The sequence below is a fragment of the Sorex araneus genome, chromosome X (assembly GCF_027595985.1).
Source record: "Sorex araneus isolate mSorAra2 chromosome X, mSorAra2.pri, whole genome shotgun sequence".
Classification (NCBI taxonomy): domain Eukaryota; kingdom Metazoa; phylum Chordata; class Mammalia; order Eulipotyphla; family Soricidae; genus Sorex; species Sorex araneus.
Window position 1 is genome coordinate 361,514,905 of NC_073313.1, and position 20,437 is coordinate 361,535,341.

Below are 20,437 nucleotides of genomic sequence, written 5' to 3' on the forward strand. Positions count from 1 at the left end.
GGGCCAAGGGGAGAGTTTGGGTCACAATCATCTGTGCTTAGAGTTTATTCCTGGCAGGTCTTGGGGATGGGAGGACCATATGTGGTGCCAAGGATAAACCTAGGTCAGCTGCATGCAAAGCAAGGGCCCTACCTCCTGTACTATTTTTTCTGGCCCAAGACCCTGTGTTTCCTTCTTCAGCTCAAAGATAATGACTTATTGGAATGCTTTTTCTTTTTCTGCAGGGAGGGAAGGTTGGACTTTTGGAGGAAAATCTGGAGGTGCTCAGTATTTATTCCTGGCTCTCTGTGTTTGGGAATCACTCCTGGTGGTGCTCAGAGGACCATTAGTGGCAGGGTTCAAGTATGGGCCTCCAGCATGCAAAGCATGTGCTCTGTCCTTTGAGCTAACTCCTAGCCAGAAGATTGGAGGGGAGCTTTACCAATATGTAAATGAAAGAAATGTGCTTATTTTTCTAGCTACCTCCATGAGATATAAACAGGTACACAATTCTTTCCAAGCTTCCTTTCTGCACTCCTTTAGTGCAAAAGCCAGAAAAGAAACTGAAATTGAGACTATCGAAGGGGTACTATCAAGAATTTTTGTTGCAGGATATCTCAATATTTTGTTTCCCTGCCTTCAACCCTGGGTAAAACTCACCAGATGGAAAAATAAATATATCTGAAATCTTAACCTGGGTGAAACCTGTTTAAAATAGAACTGGGCAAGTCACATCTATTGCTGTAGCACTGTTGTTGTCCCATTGTTCAACAATTTGCTGGAGTGAGCACCAGTAATGTCTCCATTGTGAGGCTTGTTACTGTTTTTGGCATATCGAATATACTATGGGGAACTTGCCAGGCTTTGCCATGTGGGCAGGATACTCTCGGTAGCTTGCCAGGCTCTCCGAGAGGGACGAAGGAATTGAACCAGGGTTGGCCGTGTGCAAGGCAAATGCTCTACTTGCTGTGCTATCCCTCCGGTCCAGGGCAAGTCACATCAGAGATTCAAATAGTCGTAAGAGCTGGTCCAAAATGTCAACAGTCTAAAGAATTTGCAAAAATGAGAGCATCTTGTTTAAAAGGACTTTTACCTGGTGTCCCCTCAACCTGACAGTTTTACCTTGTGTCTCCTTGACCTGATCATTCACCTAATCTACTTCCTGTTCTTTTTTTTCTTTATTAAAGAAAATGTTTTCTGACCCTCTTCAGGATACAATTTATGTCTTTATCCAAACTGGTGCTTGCCAAACTGCAATTCTCTCATTCCAAATAAATACACCTTGCCTTTCATTTACTTTTTATTTTCAGGACCACACCTGGCAATGTTCAGGGTTACTCCTAGCTCTGCACTGAGGAATTACTTCTGGTGGTGCTGGGGGGGGCATATGGGGTGCCAGGAACCAAATCTGGTTTAGCCACGTGCAAAGCAAAAACCCTATCCACCGTACTAAGTCTCTGGCCTTGCATCTTGCCTTTTAATGGACTCCTGAAGTTTAGGTTAACCATTATGACCTCTGTTCTCCCACTCCAACTCTCTGGTCCCATGATTAATTTGTTTCTTTCCAAGGCTAATATCTACTACATTGTGAAGGTAGTATTTTATATTTCAATGCATAGTTATCACCATTTTTTTTAGTAAGAGAGGTACATTAAACTTAATGGTTGTAACTTGTTTGGGCAAAAAATTGCTATAACCTGTATACTGCCAGGAATAATCTGAGTGCAGATTCAAGAATAAGCCATGACACTGTTGAATGTGGCCTCTAAACAAACAAAGTATGTTGTTATAAAATCTGTGACAATTATGCAGTGAAATATGGTAGTGTAGATTAAAAACCAACAAAAGTGAAGAGGGAAAAAATTAAATGTGAGACTCAGCATATATATGTGTGTATATATATATATTTGGCTTTTTTGAGTCACACCAGGCAATGCTCAGGGGTTACTTCTGGCTTTGCACTCAGGAATTACTCCTGGAAGTGTTCAGTGAATCATATGGGATGCCGGGATCCAACCCGGGTTGGCTGTGTGCAAAGCAAATGCCCTACTCACAGTACTATTGCTCTGTACCACCCTCCCAGTGTATATTTACCTCTGTATCTTTGTTTACAAAATATGGGGATTGGACTTGGCAATATCAACAGTTATGTAAATATGACTCTTCACCCCTACTCTTAGCTCCAGAGAGTGAAGAAAATTTCAGAATGGAGTGTATTGCGGCTAGCCTGGCACAGTGAGTAAAGTCAGTCTTTTCTTTTGTGTGTGTGGTACCAGAGATCATACTCGGGGCTTCACACAGATGAGGCAAGGATGAATTCGATCATTGAGCTACATCCTTGGCTTTCCCTAAGTCTATGACTGCTCTAACAGCTTATATTACTGATAAACTATAAATAGTAAGATCCTTAGGAATCTTTTAGTTTACTCACATTATATTTTTTTGAAATTAAGTCTCCTTGGTGAGCATATTATAGGCACCTCACTATCATCTTTACTGTGTTGGATTCTCTGTTGCATACAGCTTTTCAGATATACCTGCAGGACGGACCCAGGAATTTATATTCTGGTCAATGAACAGGAGTCTTAAACACATCTTCCAACATCTGGAAAATGCAAGGTAAGAAAATGTGGTTTCCAGGGGCTGGAGCAATAGCACAGCGGGTAGGGCGTTTGCCTTGCACATGGCTGACCCGGGTTCGATTCCCAGCATCCCATATGGTCCCCTGAGCACTGCCAGGAGTAACTCCTGAGTGCAAAGCCAGGAGGTAACCTCTGTGCATTGCCAGATGTGACCCAAAAAGCAAAAAAAAGAAAAGAAAAAAAAAGAAAATGTGGTTTCTGGATTGAGAATTAAAGGTGGTAAAGAGTGATTTTGGGGAAGAATAAAGAGAATGGGTTAGGGGAAAAGTTACTGGAGAGATAGTACTGTGGGTAGGGCATGTGCCTTACAGTAGCCAATCAGGTTTGATCCCTGATACCACATATGATTCCCAGGAGTGATTCTGAGCACGGAAACAGGGATAAGTCCTGACCACTGCCAGGTGTAGCCTCCCCCCCAAAAAAAAATCAAACACAAATAAGGGATAGGGAGATGGGGAAGAAGAGTTATTTTTGTCAGTGGAGAAAAGTTCTTGCTTCAAAGAAAGTTGAAGAACCAGCTGACCGCTTGACTATGGGTCATTTCTGGATCCAAGTATTTCTGGTTGAAGTGGGAACAATTGCCTTCCTGTTGAAATGAAAAGAGTTTGTTGGGGATAGGGGTAGCTGCACCCTATGATCCTCAGGGCTTTTAGTCTCGCCTCTGTGTTAAGAGGTCATTCCTGGTATTGCTGGTATAGAATAAGGGTGGCTGCTGTAAGGAAATACCATAAACCTTTTATTCTCTCTCCTCCCAAAATGGTATGATTTTTAATTCTTCCCATAAGTAATTAATATTGATAAAAGAAAACTTTTCTTTTTGTTGTTCTCTCACAGTCCAAAATATTTTGCATGGAAAATGGCCTTTATCTAGGGCTGGAGCAAAAGTACAGCGGGTAGGGCGTTTGCCTTGCACACGGCCGATCCGGGTTCAATTCCCAGCATCCCATATGGTCCTCTGAGCACCGCCAGGGGTGATTCCTGAGTGCAGAGCCAGGAGTAACCCCTGTGCATTGCCAGGTGTGACCCAAAAAGAAAAAAAAAGAAAATGGCCTTTATCTTTTTCTATCTTTTCTTATTTCAAAGAAAATGGAAACTTTTCTCTTTCTTTTCCTTTTAGATCAAATCTAGTGAAATTATCTTTGCCTGAACAACAGCGTATAATTTCTTCCACCTCCTCTATTATTGTGACTCAGGAGGCTGTTCTACCCTTATGTGTCTGTAAGAAAGCACAACATACGAATCAAGATACCACTAGATCATCACACATCTCCAGCCTATCTAAATTTTCTGTTATTTCTGAAGGAACAACCTGGAAATTCCAGAGCCACAGTTTACCTGTTTTTCGAAAGAAGCCAAGAAAGCGAACTTCCAGGAGTAGGAAACAACGATCATCCCTGCATTCTTTGTATTTCCCAGAAATTAGGAAACCAAAATTTCTTCAGAATTTGGAAGTTCTTTCCCCTGATAAAATTCAAGGCACTTTAATCAACTCTATTATTGAATACCCAGAGATCTGCAGACAAAAAAAGAAAACACAGGCTAAGAAAAAGGTGACAGCAGATGATAGGCAGTATTCTACTTTTAAAAAGGCATCAAAAGCCCTAGAGTGGGTTCTAAGTCGGTCTTGGTGGGAGTTAGAGAGACATATGGCTTGGAAGGTTTGTACTTTGAAGGAACAAACAGTGCCTTTACCCGTGAGAGACTCAAGAGCTATGATGAATTATTTAACCGAGGCACAAGGAGGAATCTCTGAACCAAAGAGACCCCAAATCCAGTTATCTATGTCCAAATATCAAAGTTCTGAGAAAAATATAAAAAATAAATCTCCACACCTTCCATCATTTCTGCCCCATGTGAACACTGAAGTGGAATCTGGATTAAATAGAATGGAAACAAAAACTTTGCAGTCACTTATGCCAGGAAAGCAGTCACAACCTAAGGGTGACTCCCAAATCCTTGGATACAGGTCCTCAGTTGAATCAATGAACATTCCACCTGCCAAACGTTTCGTTGTTGTTAGAAACCAAGAGGCAACCACTTTCTTGCAAAAGGATCCAAAACATGTGCTAGAGCTTCGCTTAGAGCAGAGGGTCATAGGTTTTCCAGAAAAGAGAACACAGCATCATAAAACCGAAGTGACCAAAGTGGAGTTGACCCCAAGACTACCATATCAGTTCAGAGACAACATAAAAGTAACACCACTGGAATTGCTTCAAGTAATGGATTCAATGGGGATGATCCCAGAATCACATTCAGAAGTGATAGAATCTATGGGTTTATTCCCACAATCACCAAATCAAGCTGCAAAACCAGTGGAAGCCATACAAACAGCCAGCATAAAACACAAACTGTTTCAAGATACTGAATCAGTAGTGACAACATCAAAGCCTACATATCAAGGTACAGACTCAGAGAGAATATCAAGATCACCGAATCTTGCAGACAATGTGAGGATAACTCCTGTAGAATTGCTCCGGGTAATGGATTCTATGGGAATGATTAAAAAACCACATCCAAACAACACAGAAACCACAGTAACCCCAAGACCACAATATCAAGTCAAGGAGTCATTGAACAAGGACACACAATTTGATCATCAAATCAAGCAACCAGTAAAGGAGAGTTTAAAGCCACAATATCTGAGCACAAAAACTGTGGAAATGACCCCAAGGCAACAGAATAAAATTGAGTCAGTAGACCTGACATCAAGCCCACAAAATAAAGTCACTGAACCAAAGATAATTCCAGAGACATTTTGTCAAAATACAGAATCACGGGCAACGGTCTCAAGGTCATTGCCTCAAGTCACAAATTATATGAAAATAACCCCAGTGGCACTTCTACAAACTATGGATTTCATGGGAATAATTCCAGCAGCACAGCAACACATTATAGAATTTAGAGATCTGACCTCAGATTCAGTATTTCCAACTTCAAAACTGACCCCAAGGACAACTCAATCGGATAGTTTGATTACTTCTAATTATGGTTCTACGTCACCATCTAGAGATATAGAATCAGTAGGGATGATTCCAATGTCATCACATCAATCTATACATTCTCCAAAGGTAATTCCAGTAATACTGGGGTCATCTAAGGATAAGATCACTATTCCACAATCACGAGATGTTGAAACTAAGGACTTTTCCCCAAAGTTAACATCTCAAGACAAAATATCTCTGGATTTGACTTCTGGATCATGTATTCAAGAACTGGGCTCTGAGGGAATAACTCCAGCCTCTTATCATGAAGGCACAAATTCTATGGTATTAATCCCAAGGCCATCTCATGAAGACATGGAAACTTCAAGATTGACTTCGAGGCATAAAGTCCTTGAAGATTCAGAGGTGAATACCCCACAAAGTGATCAAGTTAGAGAAACTATGGAATTGACCCCTGGTACATGTGCAAAGAGGAAGGAATCTATAGAGTTGACACAGTCACTTCATAAAGTAATGAAATCTTTAGGGACAATTCCAAAGCCACCGGGTCAAGGTACAGAACTTAAAGTAATGAATCAAAAGCCACGGCATCAAGTCACAGAATCTGCAGCAAAGACTACTATGCTTCAAAATGAAAAGCCGGTACCACATTATAAGGTTATAGAGTCTACAAAGTTACCCCCAGAATTACAAAATTATGAAAGTATGAAATCTATAGACATAACCACTGGTTCAAAATATGCACAGCATATCCCAACTGTGAACTCCCTAGAACTGGCCTCAGAACTTCAACAGTCAAGTGTAAAATCTGCTGACCTGGCTCTTGTATCCCAATCACAAACTGGGACATCTATACAGTTAGCTTCAGAGTCTCAGCAGAAAGATGTGAAACCTACTCTATTGAGCCCAAGACCAGAACAGCAAACTATAAAATCTGCTGAGTTAGGCCCAGTACAACAGCTGCAAAGTAATAAACATATAGATCTGACTCCTAGTTCACAATTGAAAGATGCAGAGCAACTTAATTTGTCCATACCACCAGTGTTTCCAGATATAAAAAGTATAGAATTGAGGAAAAGGACGTTGCAGGGAGATACAAAACTGAAACTGAAACAATCAGCTCCAAAGCTAAGTTTACAAGATTTAAGATCTGGAGAGATGTTATCTCCAATACTAATGACTAAAGGTGCGGAAATGCCTCAAGTGGCAGAATGTAGAAGACCCATTTCTGAGACACAGAAACAAGGTAAGAAATATGAGGAACTGGACCCAGGGAAACATGTTCAAGCAGTAAAATCTATGGAGCTGAAGTCCAGCACCACAGAACCTGAAGGATTGACTTTAGGGCACCAAGCCTTAGAATCTTTAGAAATGATCTCAGAGCCAGAATATCAAGACACAAAAACAAAATTGACCTTTGACACTTGTCAGCAGGCAAAAGAATCTGTGGGATTGATACAATCATCTTTAAGAGATATCCAAGGGCCATTGAGTCAAGCTTCAGAATCTACTCAAATGGACTCAGAGTCATTACAAAGTACTCCTAACATGCTACAAAGCATGCAATCCATGAGGGATAAGCCAGTATCACAATATACAATACAAAGATCTCCGAAGTTGGTGCCAATATCAGAGATGCAAGATGCAGAATCAGAGGTATTGATCCCAGAGCCCCAAGGTATGCAGTTTGTTCACTCGAATCTAGGACCACATTCAGAAGTGATAAACTATGAGGAACTGGTCTCAGAACCACAGTTTCAAAGTGTGAAATCCATGCCATCGATTTCAAAGCCACAATCTAAAAGTATAAAACCTGAGGAACTTAGGTCATTTAAGGATGACAATGCATTTGTGGATTTAACTGCACCGCTGGAAGAACCTAGGAGGTTAATTCCTGGGAAAGAATTACTAAACATTGAATTAAGAAAATTGACCATGGAACCACAGTTAGGAGCAATAAATTCTGTGGGCCTTACCTGCAGACTAAGGCATCAAAAAATAGCACCTGCAGAATTATCTCCTGAGATTTGGCCACAAAAGGAGGAATCAGTAATCTCACAGAAAGTCACAGAAACTGCTGGGTTGCTGCCAAGATCACATTGTCAATTTTTTTCAGAGCCAGCTACAGAGTCAGGCAATAAAGAGACAGAAATGATGAGGCAGCCTTCTGAGGCATTGATACAAAAACCAGCAGATCAAGTTACAGAATCTACAAAAATTATTGCAGGGCCACATCTTCAAGTTACTGAATCATCAGAGACACACCTAGAATTAGAGTGTGAAAACACAGAATCGATAGAGTTGGTATCATTTACAGTTGAAAACACTCAGGAGACACTACAGATACCATCATATTCAGAAGAAGAATCATTAAAACAAGAAATGCAATATGAAAACTCAGAACCACTAGCTCAAGATTTTAAATTTATGGAGTTAACCTACGAGACAAATTCATTAGTGGTAGGATCTACACAGTTTATTATAGGGCCACAGCCATATATTATGGAGTTGACCTCAGGGCCACAGCTCCAGGGAGTAAAGTCTAGACAATTGGATCCAGAGGCACAATTACAAGGTATGAAATGTGTTAATTTAATCCAACAGCCAGATTCCAGAGTGGTTGACTCTGAGAAAGTGATACAAAAGCCTATACTGAAAAATATGACAGAAGAGTTAAGTAAGAGGGCACAGCATCAAGGCATGAAACCGACTCAAGGGCCTTCACTGAAAACTGTCAGATTTTCGATGTTATCTCCAAGTCCCTTACTCCAAGAAGAAAGACCTGCAGATTTAATTTCTGGGCCCCCTTATCATAATGTGCAATCTGATGAATTCACTCTAGGTTATCCAGCACAAGATAACAAAGTCTTTATCCCAGAGCAAGGGTATCAAAGTGTTACACCTGCACAGCAGACTTCAGAACCACAACCTCAAGATAGGAACTTTAATGAAATAAGCTCAGGACCATGCTTACAAAATGTCAGATTTTTTGATTTGACCCCTGAACCAAAGCATGAAAACATTAAAAACACACCTTTTTTAATAGAGACACCATTTCAAGTTATTGACTCTGTAGGGTTTGTAACAGAGGCCCCTTTTCAGTTAAGCCAAGAAATCCCAGTTGGAGATCTGAAATCTAGTATATCTATTGAAAGATTACCATCTCACAGCACAACATCTATTAAATTGATCTCAGAACTACAAGGTGTGAAATCTGAGGACATATACTTAAGACCAAGGCAGGAAGATGTTAAATTTTCTGAATTGACTTCAGGACCAAAACTTCAAGGTGTCAAATTTAGGGAAGGAACCCAAGGATCAGTGTTTCATGATGTGAACCCTATGGAGGTGACTACAGAGTTTGGATGTCAAGATTCTAAGTTAGTGAAGACACTTCCTGGGCTTCAAGTTAAGAAACAAGTAGGATTGAACACAAGGCCATGGCTACAAGATGTTAAATTTTGTGATCCAACATCTGGAACTCAACCTCAAGTTACAAAACCTTCAGCATTTAACTTAAGACCACAACTGCAATGCGTGAAATTTTTAGCATCAACTTCAGAACCAAAAGCACAAGGAGTAAGATCTATAAAGTTGACCTCAGAACCTGAGCAAGAAGAAGTTAGGCCTGAGATGTTAGTATCAGAGCCACTGTCCCAAGGTGCAAAACATATAGAAGACCAAACATCAAGTTTCAAAAGTAACATTTCTTATAAATTAACCTCAGAGCAACCAATACCTGATGTAAAATCTGTGGAGTTGACTCCTGTCCCCCAGTCACCAAATGATTATGAGTTGATAAGATCACTATTACAAGACTTTAAACCTTCTGAGTTGATTCCAGGAGCACAGCTGCCAGATGTAAAGTCTATGGAGTGGGTGCCAGTCTCAGGACTTCAAGATTTAAAACCTGAGATGACCACAGAATCACAGATGGGAAATGAAAAGTCTGCGGCTGTAACTCTAAGACATTACCTAAGAGGTATAAAATCTTTGATGTCAAACCAAGGCTCACAGCTAGGAAGTAAATCTGCAGAGATCATCTCAAGACCACAGAGAGATGTTCAACCTGTGAAAGTCACACCAGATTCAAAGCTTCAATGTGTGAAATCTAATGAGAGAGCAAATTTAGATTCAAAGACTCAGGAATATAAAACTCTAGAGTTGGCCCCATATATACAACTACAAGATATGAAAATTATGGAACAAGACATGAAAGCCATAGAACCAAAACTTGGGCCAAAGATGCAGGATTATGTGCCTTTTGTACCAGTGCAATTGTTCCAAGCACCTCAATTGCAAGTTGGGAAACTTGGTAAATTGACTTCAGAGCCACAAATTCCAGAAGTGAAATCTATGGATATTGCTTCCCAGGTAAACCTTCAAAGAGAAAAATCTATATTGGAAACTATATATAGTCCAGATGCAATGGTCCAATCAAATTCAGGGCCAAAATCTGTGAAGATGACCTCAAAGCAAAAGAAGCAGGATACAGCCAGAAAACAAATGCTTCCAGGAATAAAATACGTGGATTTACCCCCCATGCAACAGTTTCAAGAGAAGGCACCTGTGAATTTAACTCCCGGGACAGAACAGAATGTTGAGTTATCTGCAGTCTCACCAGTGCAGCAACATATACATTCAGAACAAATGAAGAGAAGTTCTAAACCAAAATATAATAAGTGTTTGTCTTTAATTCATCAACCAACAATTAAAGGTAGAGAATTAGTAAGCCACAACAGGCAGCTGAAAGATAAAAAATTACTTGAACCTACTTCAGAATTAAATACTGAGTGTGTAAAACCTAAAGAGGTCAAACCTGTTGAACCGCAGTTGCAAAGTCTAAAACCTCCCAAGTTGACCCAAGGACAACAGCTGCTCCAAGTGAAAGCCTTGGAGCCTTCTTCAGAGTCACCACCACCTCAAAGTGGGGTACCACTTGAATCAGAAAAAGAGCCACAGCTTGAAAATATGAAATGCATTCAGTGGATACCACAACCTGAATTTCAGGGAGGAGATTCTATAGGGTTAAATCTTAAGTCACAATCTCAAGATATTGAATCTGCAGAATCAAAACCTTTGATATGGTTAAGGGATGTGAAACCACCTAAGTTAACTCTTGGGTCAAAAATTCAAGATACAACATATATGGGGCCACAGTTTCAGAGAGTGAAAACACCTGAGTTGTCCTCTGGACAACAGTTACAAAAAAGGAGACTTTTGGTGTCATTCTCAGAACCACCACTTCAAGGTGTGAAAACTGTGGAGTTAAACCCAGAGCTTCAGATGAGAAGTATGGAATCTACTAAGTGGATTCCTTTACCAGGGTTTCAAGAGATGAGATCTCTGCTAGATTTTGAGTCACAATCTCAGAGTGTCAAACCTACAGAGTTGGAACATTTGATACAATTAAGAAACAAGAAGTCATCTCTGTTGACTCCAAGACCAAAGCTCCAAGGTACACATCATTCTGCATCATTCCAGGAAAAACTCTGTCGAAAATTGAGGAGTACACAATCATGTGATCTAATGTCACAGTCAAAGCCTCAAGACATAAAATCCATCTTGTTCCAACCTAGGTTTCCATTGGACGATGGGAAATTTCTTGAGTTGATCGTAAAACCACATCTTCAAGTAGTGAATCCTTTACAATTCTACCCAGGAATACAGTCTCAAGTTGTGAAGACCCCAGGGTGTTTACAAAGTGATAAAGCTATAAAGTCACACACCTCACCACAATTTAAAAGTATGACGTCACCTAAGCCAACTCTTCAGCAAAAACTTGAAGATGTGAAATCCGAGGTCAGTTCTGAACCACAGTGGCAAGGTCTACAATCTTTGAAGTTGCCACTTGAGACAAAATGCCAAGATAAGAAATGTACTGAGTTAAAACTCAGCTCACAGTTGCAAGACACACCATTTTCTAACGTGGCCACAGGGATCAAGAGTCCAGTTGTCAAATCTACAGATTTAAATATTGGGCTATTGTTACAAAGTGTGAAAACTTCCGAAGGGACTTCAAGGGCAAATCTTCAAGATGTAAAACATAAAGAAGGTAAACCCTATATACAATGTCAAGTTATGGAATCCTCTGAGCTGATCCCAGGACCAAAACTTCAAAATATGAAATCAGTAATAAACACTGAGGCACAACTACAAGGACTGAAATCTCCTAAATTAATCTCAGACACAAAGTTTCAAGATGCAGAATCTGGAAAGTTCAAATCTAGGCCACAGTCACAAGATAAGAAATCTGGGTTGACAATGGAGCCAACGCTTCAAAAAATGAAGTCAGTGGATTGTAAGTCAGGCCCACAGTTGCAAGGTATGAACTTTTCAAGCTTGATTAAAGGAATAAAGATTCATGATGTAAAATCTAAAAAGTGTACAGCTGACCCACAAGTGAAGGTTGTGAAATCTTCTGAAGTTGTCCCAAGGGAAAAGTGTCAGTATGTGAAGTCTTTTGAAATTATCCCAAGTGAAATACCTCAAGGTGTGAAATCTTTAGAATTGAATCCTAGTCCAAAATTACAAGATGAGAAGTCTTCTAAGTTAGCCCCTGGGAGGAAGTTTTCAGGTGTGGAATCTGTAGGGTCACAGTCAGGCCCACAATTAGAAAAAAGAGAGTGCTCTGACCTTATCATGGATATAAAACTTAAAAATATAAAGCCTACAGATTTGAGATCTATACCACAATATCAAGGTATGAAATCATCTGCAGTGATCCCAGGAACAAAGACTCAAGCAGAGAAATCTATGTTCAACTCTGGAGTACAGACACAAAGTAAAAGATTTTACCCACTGACAAAACTTCAAAGTAAGAATTCTACAGAAGTAAATCATAACCCAGAATTTCAGGCTGAAAAATCCACTAAATGTTCCTTGGGACCAAGGATTCACAGCATGATATCTTCTGAAGTAAATGCTGAAAATCAGGGGCAAGTTAAGAAATCTTCTCAATTGAATCCATGGCCAGAACTGCAAGGTGTAAAATTTATGACATTCAATAGAGAGCCACAATTGCAACATATAAAATCTTCTAAGTTATGCAAAGAAACAATACATCAAGATAAGAAATCTATAAAATTAAATCCTGAGCAGCAGTTCAAAAGTGGGACATATTATGAATTACTCTTGGGACCACAGTATAGAAAGGAGAGATTTTCAGAGTTAAACCCTGGGCCTTATACAAAAAATGAATTGTACATACAGTCAAAGCATTCAGATGAGCAATTTCAAGGGCAGAAATATGAGACAAAGTGTCAAGGTGAAAAATCCTCTGAACTGAACTCACAGTTTCCAGGTATAAATGTTTTGGCATACAAAATAGCGCCACTGCCACAAGGTGTAAAATCTAAGCTGACTCCTAGGCCATACCAACAAGATATAAAATCTAAAATGCCCTTCCCAGGATCACATTTTCAAGCTAAAAATTCTTCTACACCAATTCTAGAACCAAAACATCAATGTGTAAATACTAGTGAATGCAATACTGGGCCAAACAAGCAATGTCATAATGTTTCTGAAACAACTGCAAATATGGAAATGCAAGGTATCAAATCTTCTAAGTTGAATCCAGGGACAGAGAGAAATTTATGTCAAAGTGAGACATCTACGGTGCTTGGTCCTGAGCCACATTTTCCAGTTTGGAAATCTCAATTAACTACAGAGTCAAAGCCTTTAAGTGTAATACCCAGAAAATGCAGCCTTGGGCCACAGATGCAGTGTAATTCTCCTGAGTTGAATCCAAGACCAAATTCACAAGGTATGAATTCTATAAGATGGAAGCAACAGGTACCTTTACAAGATATAAAATCTTTTGAGTTAACTTTAGGAACAAAATTTCAAGACGCAGGATGTGAAGTTAATCCAGGGTTAGAGATTCAAAGCAAGAAATATATTCTGTCTGATCCTGGATCACATTTGCAAGGTCTAAAATCTCAGTTGATTCCAGACTCCAAGCCTCTAGATAGAGTACCCAGGAAATGTACCCCTGGGCCACAGGGACCGTGTGTTATTTCTCCTGAGTTGCTCCCAGGGACAAAATTACAATGTACAAATTCTACTGGGTGCAGACATGGACCACCCTCACAAAGTATAAAATGTTCTGACTTAACTTCAAGGACAAAATTACAAGATCCAGGGTTTAAGGTGAATCCAGGGACAGAGACTGAAAGTGAGACACCTGTGGTATTTCATACTGAACCACATTTACAAGGTCTAAAATCTGAATGTATTTCAAACTCAAACTGTTTGCCGGGAGCAACCAATGACTACAACCTTGAGCCACAGGTGCAATATGCAGATTTTTCTAAACTGAATGCAGGGCCAAAAGTACATAATGAACATTATACAGGGTGCAAATATGGGCCACCCTTTCAAAGTATAAATTTTTTTGAGTTGGCTTCAGGGACAAAATATAAAGATATGACATCCTCTGATTTGAATCCCAAATCAGAATGTGAAGATACAAAATCTTCTATATTAAATCCTCTACAAAACTTGCATGATATAAAATGTAAACTGACTCCAGGGACAAACTTTCAAGCATTAGTGGAGTCCGACTCCATATCACAACTTCAAGGTATGAATTCTTGTAACTCTAATTCAGGGTCAGGATATCAATCCATAAATTCCATTAACTTTAATACAAGACCACAGATGCAGGACCCAAAATCCTATGATTTGAACTCTCGGCCAGAATTTCAAGGTACAACATCTATTTTGCTTAATTCTGGGCCACATTTGCAAGGTGTAAAATTTTCTGAACCAACTCCATGTACAAACCTTTCAGATCTACTTTTGAAGAACCATCTTGGGTCACAACAGCAAGTTACCCATTTTGTGCCCACTTCCGACCCTCAGTTAAATGCTGTCAATTTGAGGGCATTTCTACCTGAGTCATCACTTGAAGATGAAATTTCTGTGAGTATGAAAAAGGAGGCATTGCACTGTGGTGCAAATTCTGTGAAATTGGTTTCTGATCCTAAGAAGCAGGACAAGAAATGTGAGGTGTCTTCATTAGAGCCATGTTTTCAAAAAGTAGAATCTGAGGAGTTAAATCCACAACCACATTCTCAAGGTATAAATTCTGCAGAATTATTGTCCCCGTTCAGGCAGCACAGTGTGAGGCCTGTGGTGCCTGGACTAGAGGGGAATTCTTATGTGAAATCTCCGGGATTGAAAGCAAGGCCACAACCTAAAGAGTTAAATTCTAAGAATTACTGCCTCATGCAGAAGTCTACAGTATTGGGATCAGAGCCATGTTCTCAAGATTTGAGATCTCTAAAGTCAAACCTATGGTCACAACCTCAAAGCTCTTTAGGGTTGTCATCATGTCTCGGGTCACAGTATGTTAAATCTGACATCTTTGTACCACAACCATGTTTTCAAGATGTAAAATCTGTACAGTTGACGCCAGAGGCCCAACAGCAAGGTATGAATTGTCAAGAGTTGACTTCAGGCCGACAAGGTGTGAAATCAATACTATTGGCACAAGAACCAAGTAAGAAGCTCATACCAGCACCAATTTTAACTAGTGTCAAACTTTCGAATTTGTCTCCAGACTCACAGCAACAAGATATGACATCTTTGGAACTTACTTCACATCCAAAGTTACAAGATATAAAACATGCAAAATTTCCTTTTGTGTTTCTGCAGGAAACTCCAAAATCTACAGCATTAGCAACAGGGCCACAGCTTCATAGAGTGAAATTTGAGAATCCAACTCCAAGAATGAGTGATCAAATGACAGACTTCTCTGAGTTAAGCTCTAGGCCAGTGCATCAATTTGTAGAATATGCAGAGATGAGCCCACAGCCACAGTATCAAATTCCCCAATCTGTGAATTTGATTCCATCAATGTACCAAGTTACAGAATCTTCAGAAATAGCACAAAAGTTGGCACATCAAAATGCAAAAACTGTAGAGAAATCTGTGGGGCTGACCCCAAAGCCTATAGGTAAAGTCATGGAATCTTCAGGAATGCCTCTGGAAATAGATGAGCCAGAATTTGCAGACCTGACTTCAAGAGATCAATGCTCACAATCTTTAGAATTAACCCCAGAGAAAAGCCATCAAAGTTCAGAAACCCTGGGTTTAACCTCTCAGTCATGGCCTACAGTTAAAGAATTAGGAGAGTTACATATAAAGCAACTGAAACAAGATGCAAAATCTAAAGAGATTATTCCAGAACTCAAGCATCACCTTACAGAACCTATAAAGTTGATCCCGGAGGCAAGATCACAAAGGGAGGGATTCTCTGGGATGATGCGGGAGCCACAGTCAATAAGTAAAGCCACTGGCCATGCAAAAAAATCTCCAGCCCCCTGTTCTCAAGCTCTAGAACCTGTAGAGATAATTCCTGAGAAAAGACCATACAGGCAAGAATATGTAGCTCTGATCACAAAATCAACATCTTCTGTCACAGAATCTTCAGAGATGACACAAGATGAAAATGTAGAATTGACTTCTGAGACAGGGCCACAGGTAGAGAGATCTATAAAATTGACAGGAATACCACAGCAAAAAGTGGAATATTCAAGATTAGGACATCAAGTGCCAGAATCTGTGTATTTAACTTCTAAGCAATGTAGTCAAGGGGAGGAATCTTTAGCGTTGCCGCCAAAAGAAACAGGTCAATGTGAGAGGCATGGACAATGTGGAAAGGAAACTTCTGAGAAATGGCAGCAAGGGGAAAGATCAAAGTGGCTAACACAGTTAGAGAAGGAAAATATGAACTACTCAGAAATAGCTCCAGGAGAGCTAGGTGAAATGATAAAATTTAAGAGGATTAGTCCCAAACCACTAGATCAAATCAATCAACCTACAAAGACACAACTTCAAGTTGCTCGATCAACAGGGGTAACCTCAGCAGCCACCTCCAAACTTGAATCTGTGAAAGGGACACCTGGACCACCAGTTGAAGTTGGGAAGTCTGTGACCTTACCACCAGGGTTATTTTCTCAAATGGCAGATTATATTGAATCTATTTCACAACCCCAGGATATGAAATCATCAGAGTTTATCTCAGGTATATGGCAGCAAAATAAGAAACCAAAGAAATTAATTTCAGAGCCAACACATCAAATTGTGGAAACAATTGAGATGGCAGGGTTTCAAGTTGTAAAGACTGTGTTATTCCCAGGACGACCATTTCAAATAGTAAAATCTGAAAAATTAATACCAGGACCAATTCCTCAGGTTGCAGAACCAATAGGAATAGCTCTGAGTTTGGGACCTTGTTTTGATTTACTCACAATGAAACATTTCCAAGAACCAGCAGAACCTGTAGAATTAACTCCGAGGCCAAATACTGAAGTAAAATCTACAGAATTTACTTCAAAGACAGCATCTCCATTCATGGAGCCGAAAGGGTTAACTCATGAAAAAAAGCTTCAAACCTTAAAATCTAGAAGTGAAAAAGCAGGGCCTTCTCAAGTCATGGAATCTAAGGATTTGATTCTAGACCAGTTGTATCTGAATAGGGAATCTGAGGAGTTACCATCATTGGGAGAATTCGAAGAAGAGAAATATTTCCCTAAGTTTCTATGCAGCTCTTCAAATTCACTCATCTCCAGTACTGTCAAAACATCATCTGAATTAGGATGCCTTTGGGATATGGAAATGCCAGAAGTATTGAGAAGTTTGGAAACAAAAAATCTAGACTCTATTATGAGACCACTTTCAACCCATTCCCTGGCTATTCATAACCAGCCGCTTCTTAACATATTTAACATTGTAAAAAACACTCATTGTGAAGTCCTAGGAAAGGACATGATATCCAAGATGAGGGAGCAAGTGGAGGAGCTGAAAAACTCATCCAAGAGCCTCTCCCAACGTTTTCCAAAAGACTGGAGGTCACCATGTAGGACCTTCCAGAAAAGATCAGGTGCCCGAAGAAGCATTCCCTGTTCTGTTTTGCGCAGACAACAGAATGTCTGGGAGAGTCACTCCTGGAGGCAGCGACTACCTAGAAAATATCTCTCCAATATGCTAATGCTAGGAAATGTATTACAAACCAATGTGGAAAGGAAACTTTGTTCTCAATCACAATTGAGAGAAAGAGCAGATACTCATCAATCTATTCAGAATGTATTTGGGGTTCCGCCTGAGCTGATGGAATTTTCCCAGAGTCTACCAGAGAAGGGTCAAAGTGCTATTTCTCAACCCTCAGTGGGCAAAAACTACATTCAGAGGAATACTTTATTCCACGGTACTGAGAAAAGAATGACCCTAAGGATGTGGACACGCCAATCTATGTCCTCCATTATACAGCAATACTCTGGAGCTAGAATAAGAATAAAGAAAATAAGTAAGTTTAGTTATATATCCCATGACTTATATGATCACATGACTGGTTCATATAACACAGAGGCTCAGCTTCCTGTCCCTCTCAATACATGTTTGGCTAAAGATCCTGTTCCAGTAGAAGAGAGTGAGAACTCACAGAGTGAGTTTCAACACTCCCACAGGCCAAATTATACTTCTCAGGACAAAACTGTCTTCTCTGAACAGTCATATTTGCTACAAGAGCTACAGCTGAAAATAGCAGCAAAACTATTAAGGAGCCAAGTACCTCCCAATGTTCCCCCACCTCTAACTTCAGGTCTGGTCCTAAAATACCCTCTCTGTTTAAAGTGTGGTCGATGTTCAGGATTTAATTGCTGTCATAAACTACAGGCCTCTTTTGGGCCTTACCTTCTTATTTATCCACAGATCCACCTTGTAAGGACTCCTGAGGGCCATGGAGAGATTAGGTTACATCTTGGCTTTAGGTTACGAACTGGAAAAAGACCCCAAGTCCCAAAGTATCAAAGAAGAGACAGACCTGTTACACCAAAGAGCTCTGTATCTTTACCACTAAAGAAAACTAAAATTTATACTCAAGTCTCCAGGAGTCCAACTTCAACATTAGATTTAGAATCTGGGTCTTCTCAGTCCCCTTTACAAGACCACATTAGGCAGAGGTCATACAGTAGTTGTGACTTAGTAGAAAAGACAGATATCGGTGAGTTTAGCCACTATGAAGTCACCGAAGTTCACCGTCTACCAGACACTGACTCTGAAAGCAACCAGGATGAAAATTGGGCAATAGTGAGAAGAAATAAGCCAAAACATTTAAATAAGAGAATCACCAAAGGAGATAGAACACCAAGCACAAAGTTCTATACAAAAGGCAGAGAGTCCTGTAGGGAATTACCCACACACTTAAAAAGGAAGAAGAGTAGCGTGTCTCGGACAACGACTGACCTTTTAGAAAGACAACCTAAGAAACCCAGCCAACCCAAACTCATTCAACTACTTTCTCAGAGCATAAAACAGGCATTCCAAAGAGCATACAACATTATGACTTCTGTTGCAGAGAAGTCTGAGGACGGAACAAGGTTGGATGATATAAGTGTGGGCAAAAGCTACCAGCCAAAGCAAAAAGGTGAAAGCCTATCAAGAGACAGGATGTCAGTTGTCAAGCCAAATCAAAGAGGCTCCATCACTAAACAAAAGAGCCCTTCATGGGATAGAACAGAACAATTCGTATCATCTCAACCACCAAAAAGAGCTCAGTCTTTCCAACTCAAGCTTACCCACCTACCCAATTCCAAAGTTCCCCAAAGAAGTTCTACACATCATACTAGAAGAATCAGAAGCCGTCAGGGTGTGGTTCAAAATGACAGTAGCACCAAAGTTTGGAAAAACTACAAAAATGAAACATCTAGTTATGAGTCCAAGAATTCCAAAATGGGAAACACAGCTCAGGCCGGTGGAAGAGTGGTACATGATTCCTCTATGAAAGGAACCTCATCTATTCACCCTAAAGTAAAATACATACAGTCAAAGAATCCATATCATTCCTTTGGGAGGACCCAGTACAGTGCCTCTGAGAAAAGTCATCTTGGTTCATCTCAGAGAAGTCGCAGTCTCTCTGAGAAGAGCCATGGCAGCAACTCTGAGAAGAGCCATCTAGGTCCCCCTTCCAGGAACCATCCGGGTGGCTCTCAGAGGAGTCATCCAAGTCCCTCTGAGAGGAAATGTCGCAGTCCTTCTGAGAGGAGATGTCGAAGTTCTTCTGAGAAGAGATTCCAGAGTCTCTCTGAGAGAGGTTATCCACACCTCTCTGAGAGGAAACGCCACAGACCCTTTGACAAGATCCATCACACTCCCTTGGAGAAAGCCCGTCTTACTCCTAAGGGCCATCACAGTTCCTCTGACAGGAGCCATAGTGTTCCCTCAGAGCAAACCCATCCTACCCCTTTTGAGAAAAGCCATCCCAGTCCTCCTGAGAAGAGACATCAAAGTCCCTCAGGGAAAACACATCCCAGTCCTTCTGAGAAGAGCCACCCCAGTCCCTCAGAGAAATACCACTCTAGGTCTTCTGGGAGGAACCAAGGCAGCCCTTCTGGGAAAATCCACCCCAGACCCCAAGCCCACCCCTGGATCCACCTCAGTCATGGCAGGTTCCCTGAGAGGAGAGCATCCATCCACTCTGAGAGGGACCACAGTTCCCCTGAGGAGGATCTCAAGCACTGTTCCCTTGGCGAGAGGCCCAGGCACAGCGTCGTAGAAGAAGACACCAACAACTACCCAAAAATGTCGTCTCGGGGCCACACCCAGAACCCCCTAAACAAGGCACATTTGGAGGCCAGAAGCTAGCTGGGCCCGGAGGTGTCACGGACCCCTCAAGTCTTCACTGAACTGCCCTTTCCCGGCCTCTTTTCCTGCTCCACCGCCTCCATTTCCCTCCGACTGGAGCTGCGGGTCACTCCTGGGGGCGGGGTGGGGGGCGCGGGCAGAGGCCTGTGAGTTGTGCGATAAATAAAGGGTAAAAACTTCATCTCCGCGTGCAAGTTGCAGAGACTCCCCGGGGGGCACGGGGCG

At 40.8% G+C, this 20,437-nt stretch overlaps 2 protein-coding genes across 2 annotated transcripts; both read left to right on the plus strand.

Moving 5' to 3' along the window:
* Positions 1-5,917: 5,917 nt before the first annotated feature.
* Positions 5,918-7,550, plus strand: LOC129399928 (uncharacterized). Its single transcript, XM_055121358.1, has 3 exons — positions 5,918-5,984; positions 6,516-7,241; positions 7,546-7,550. Exons 1-3 carry the CDS (start codon positions 5,918-5,920, stop codon positions 7,548-7,550), a joined length of 798 nt encoding a protein of 265 aa, XP_054977333.1.
* A 395-nt stretch (positions 7,551-7,945) lies between these two features.
* On the plus strand, positions 7,946-20,312 carry LOC129399929 (uncharacterized). The gene has a single exon (XM_055121359.1). It carries the CDS (start codon positions 7,946-7,948, stop codon positions 20,210-20,212), a length of 12,267 nt encoding a protein of 4,088 aa, XP_054977334.1. The 3' UTR covers positions 20,213-20,312.
* Positions 20,313-20,437: the final 125 nt, after the last annotated feature.

Coding starts and splice junctions, on each gene's coding strand:
- LOC129399928 (XM_055121358.1), top strand. CDS start 5,918: ATGGAAACTTCAAGATTGACTTCGAGGCATAAAGTCCTTGAAGATTCA. Junction 5,985..6,515: donor AGAGGTGAATACCCCACAAA/GTGATCAAGTTA, acceptor AGTTAGGCCCAG/TACAACAGCTGCAAAGTAAT.
- LOC129399929 (XM_055121359.1), top strand. CDS start 7,946: ATGCAATATGAAAACTCAGAACCACTAGCTCAAGATTTTAAATTTATG.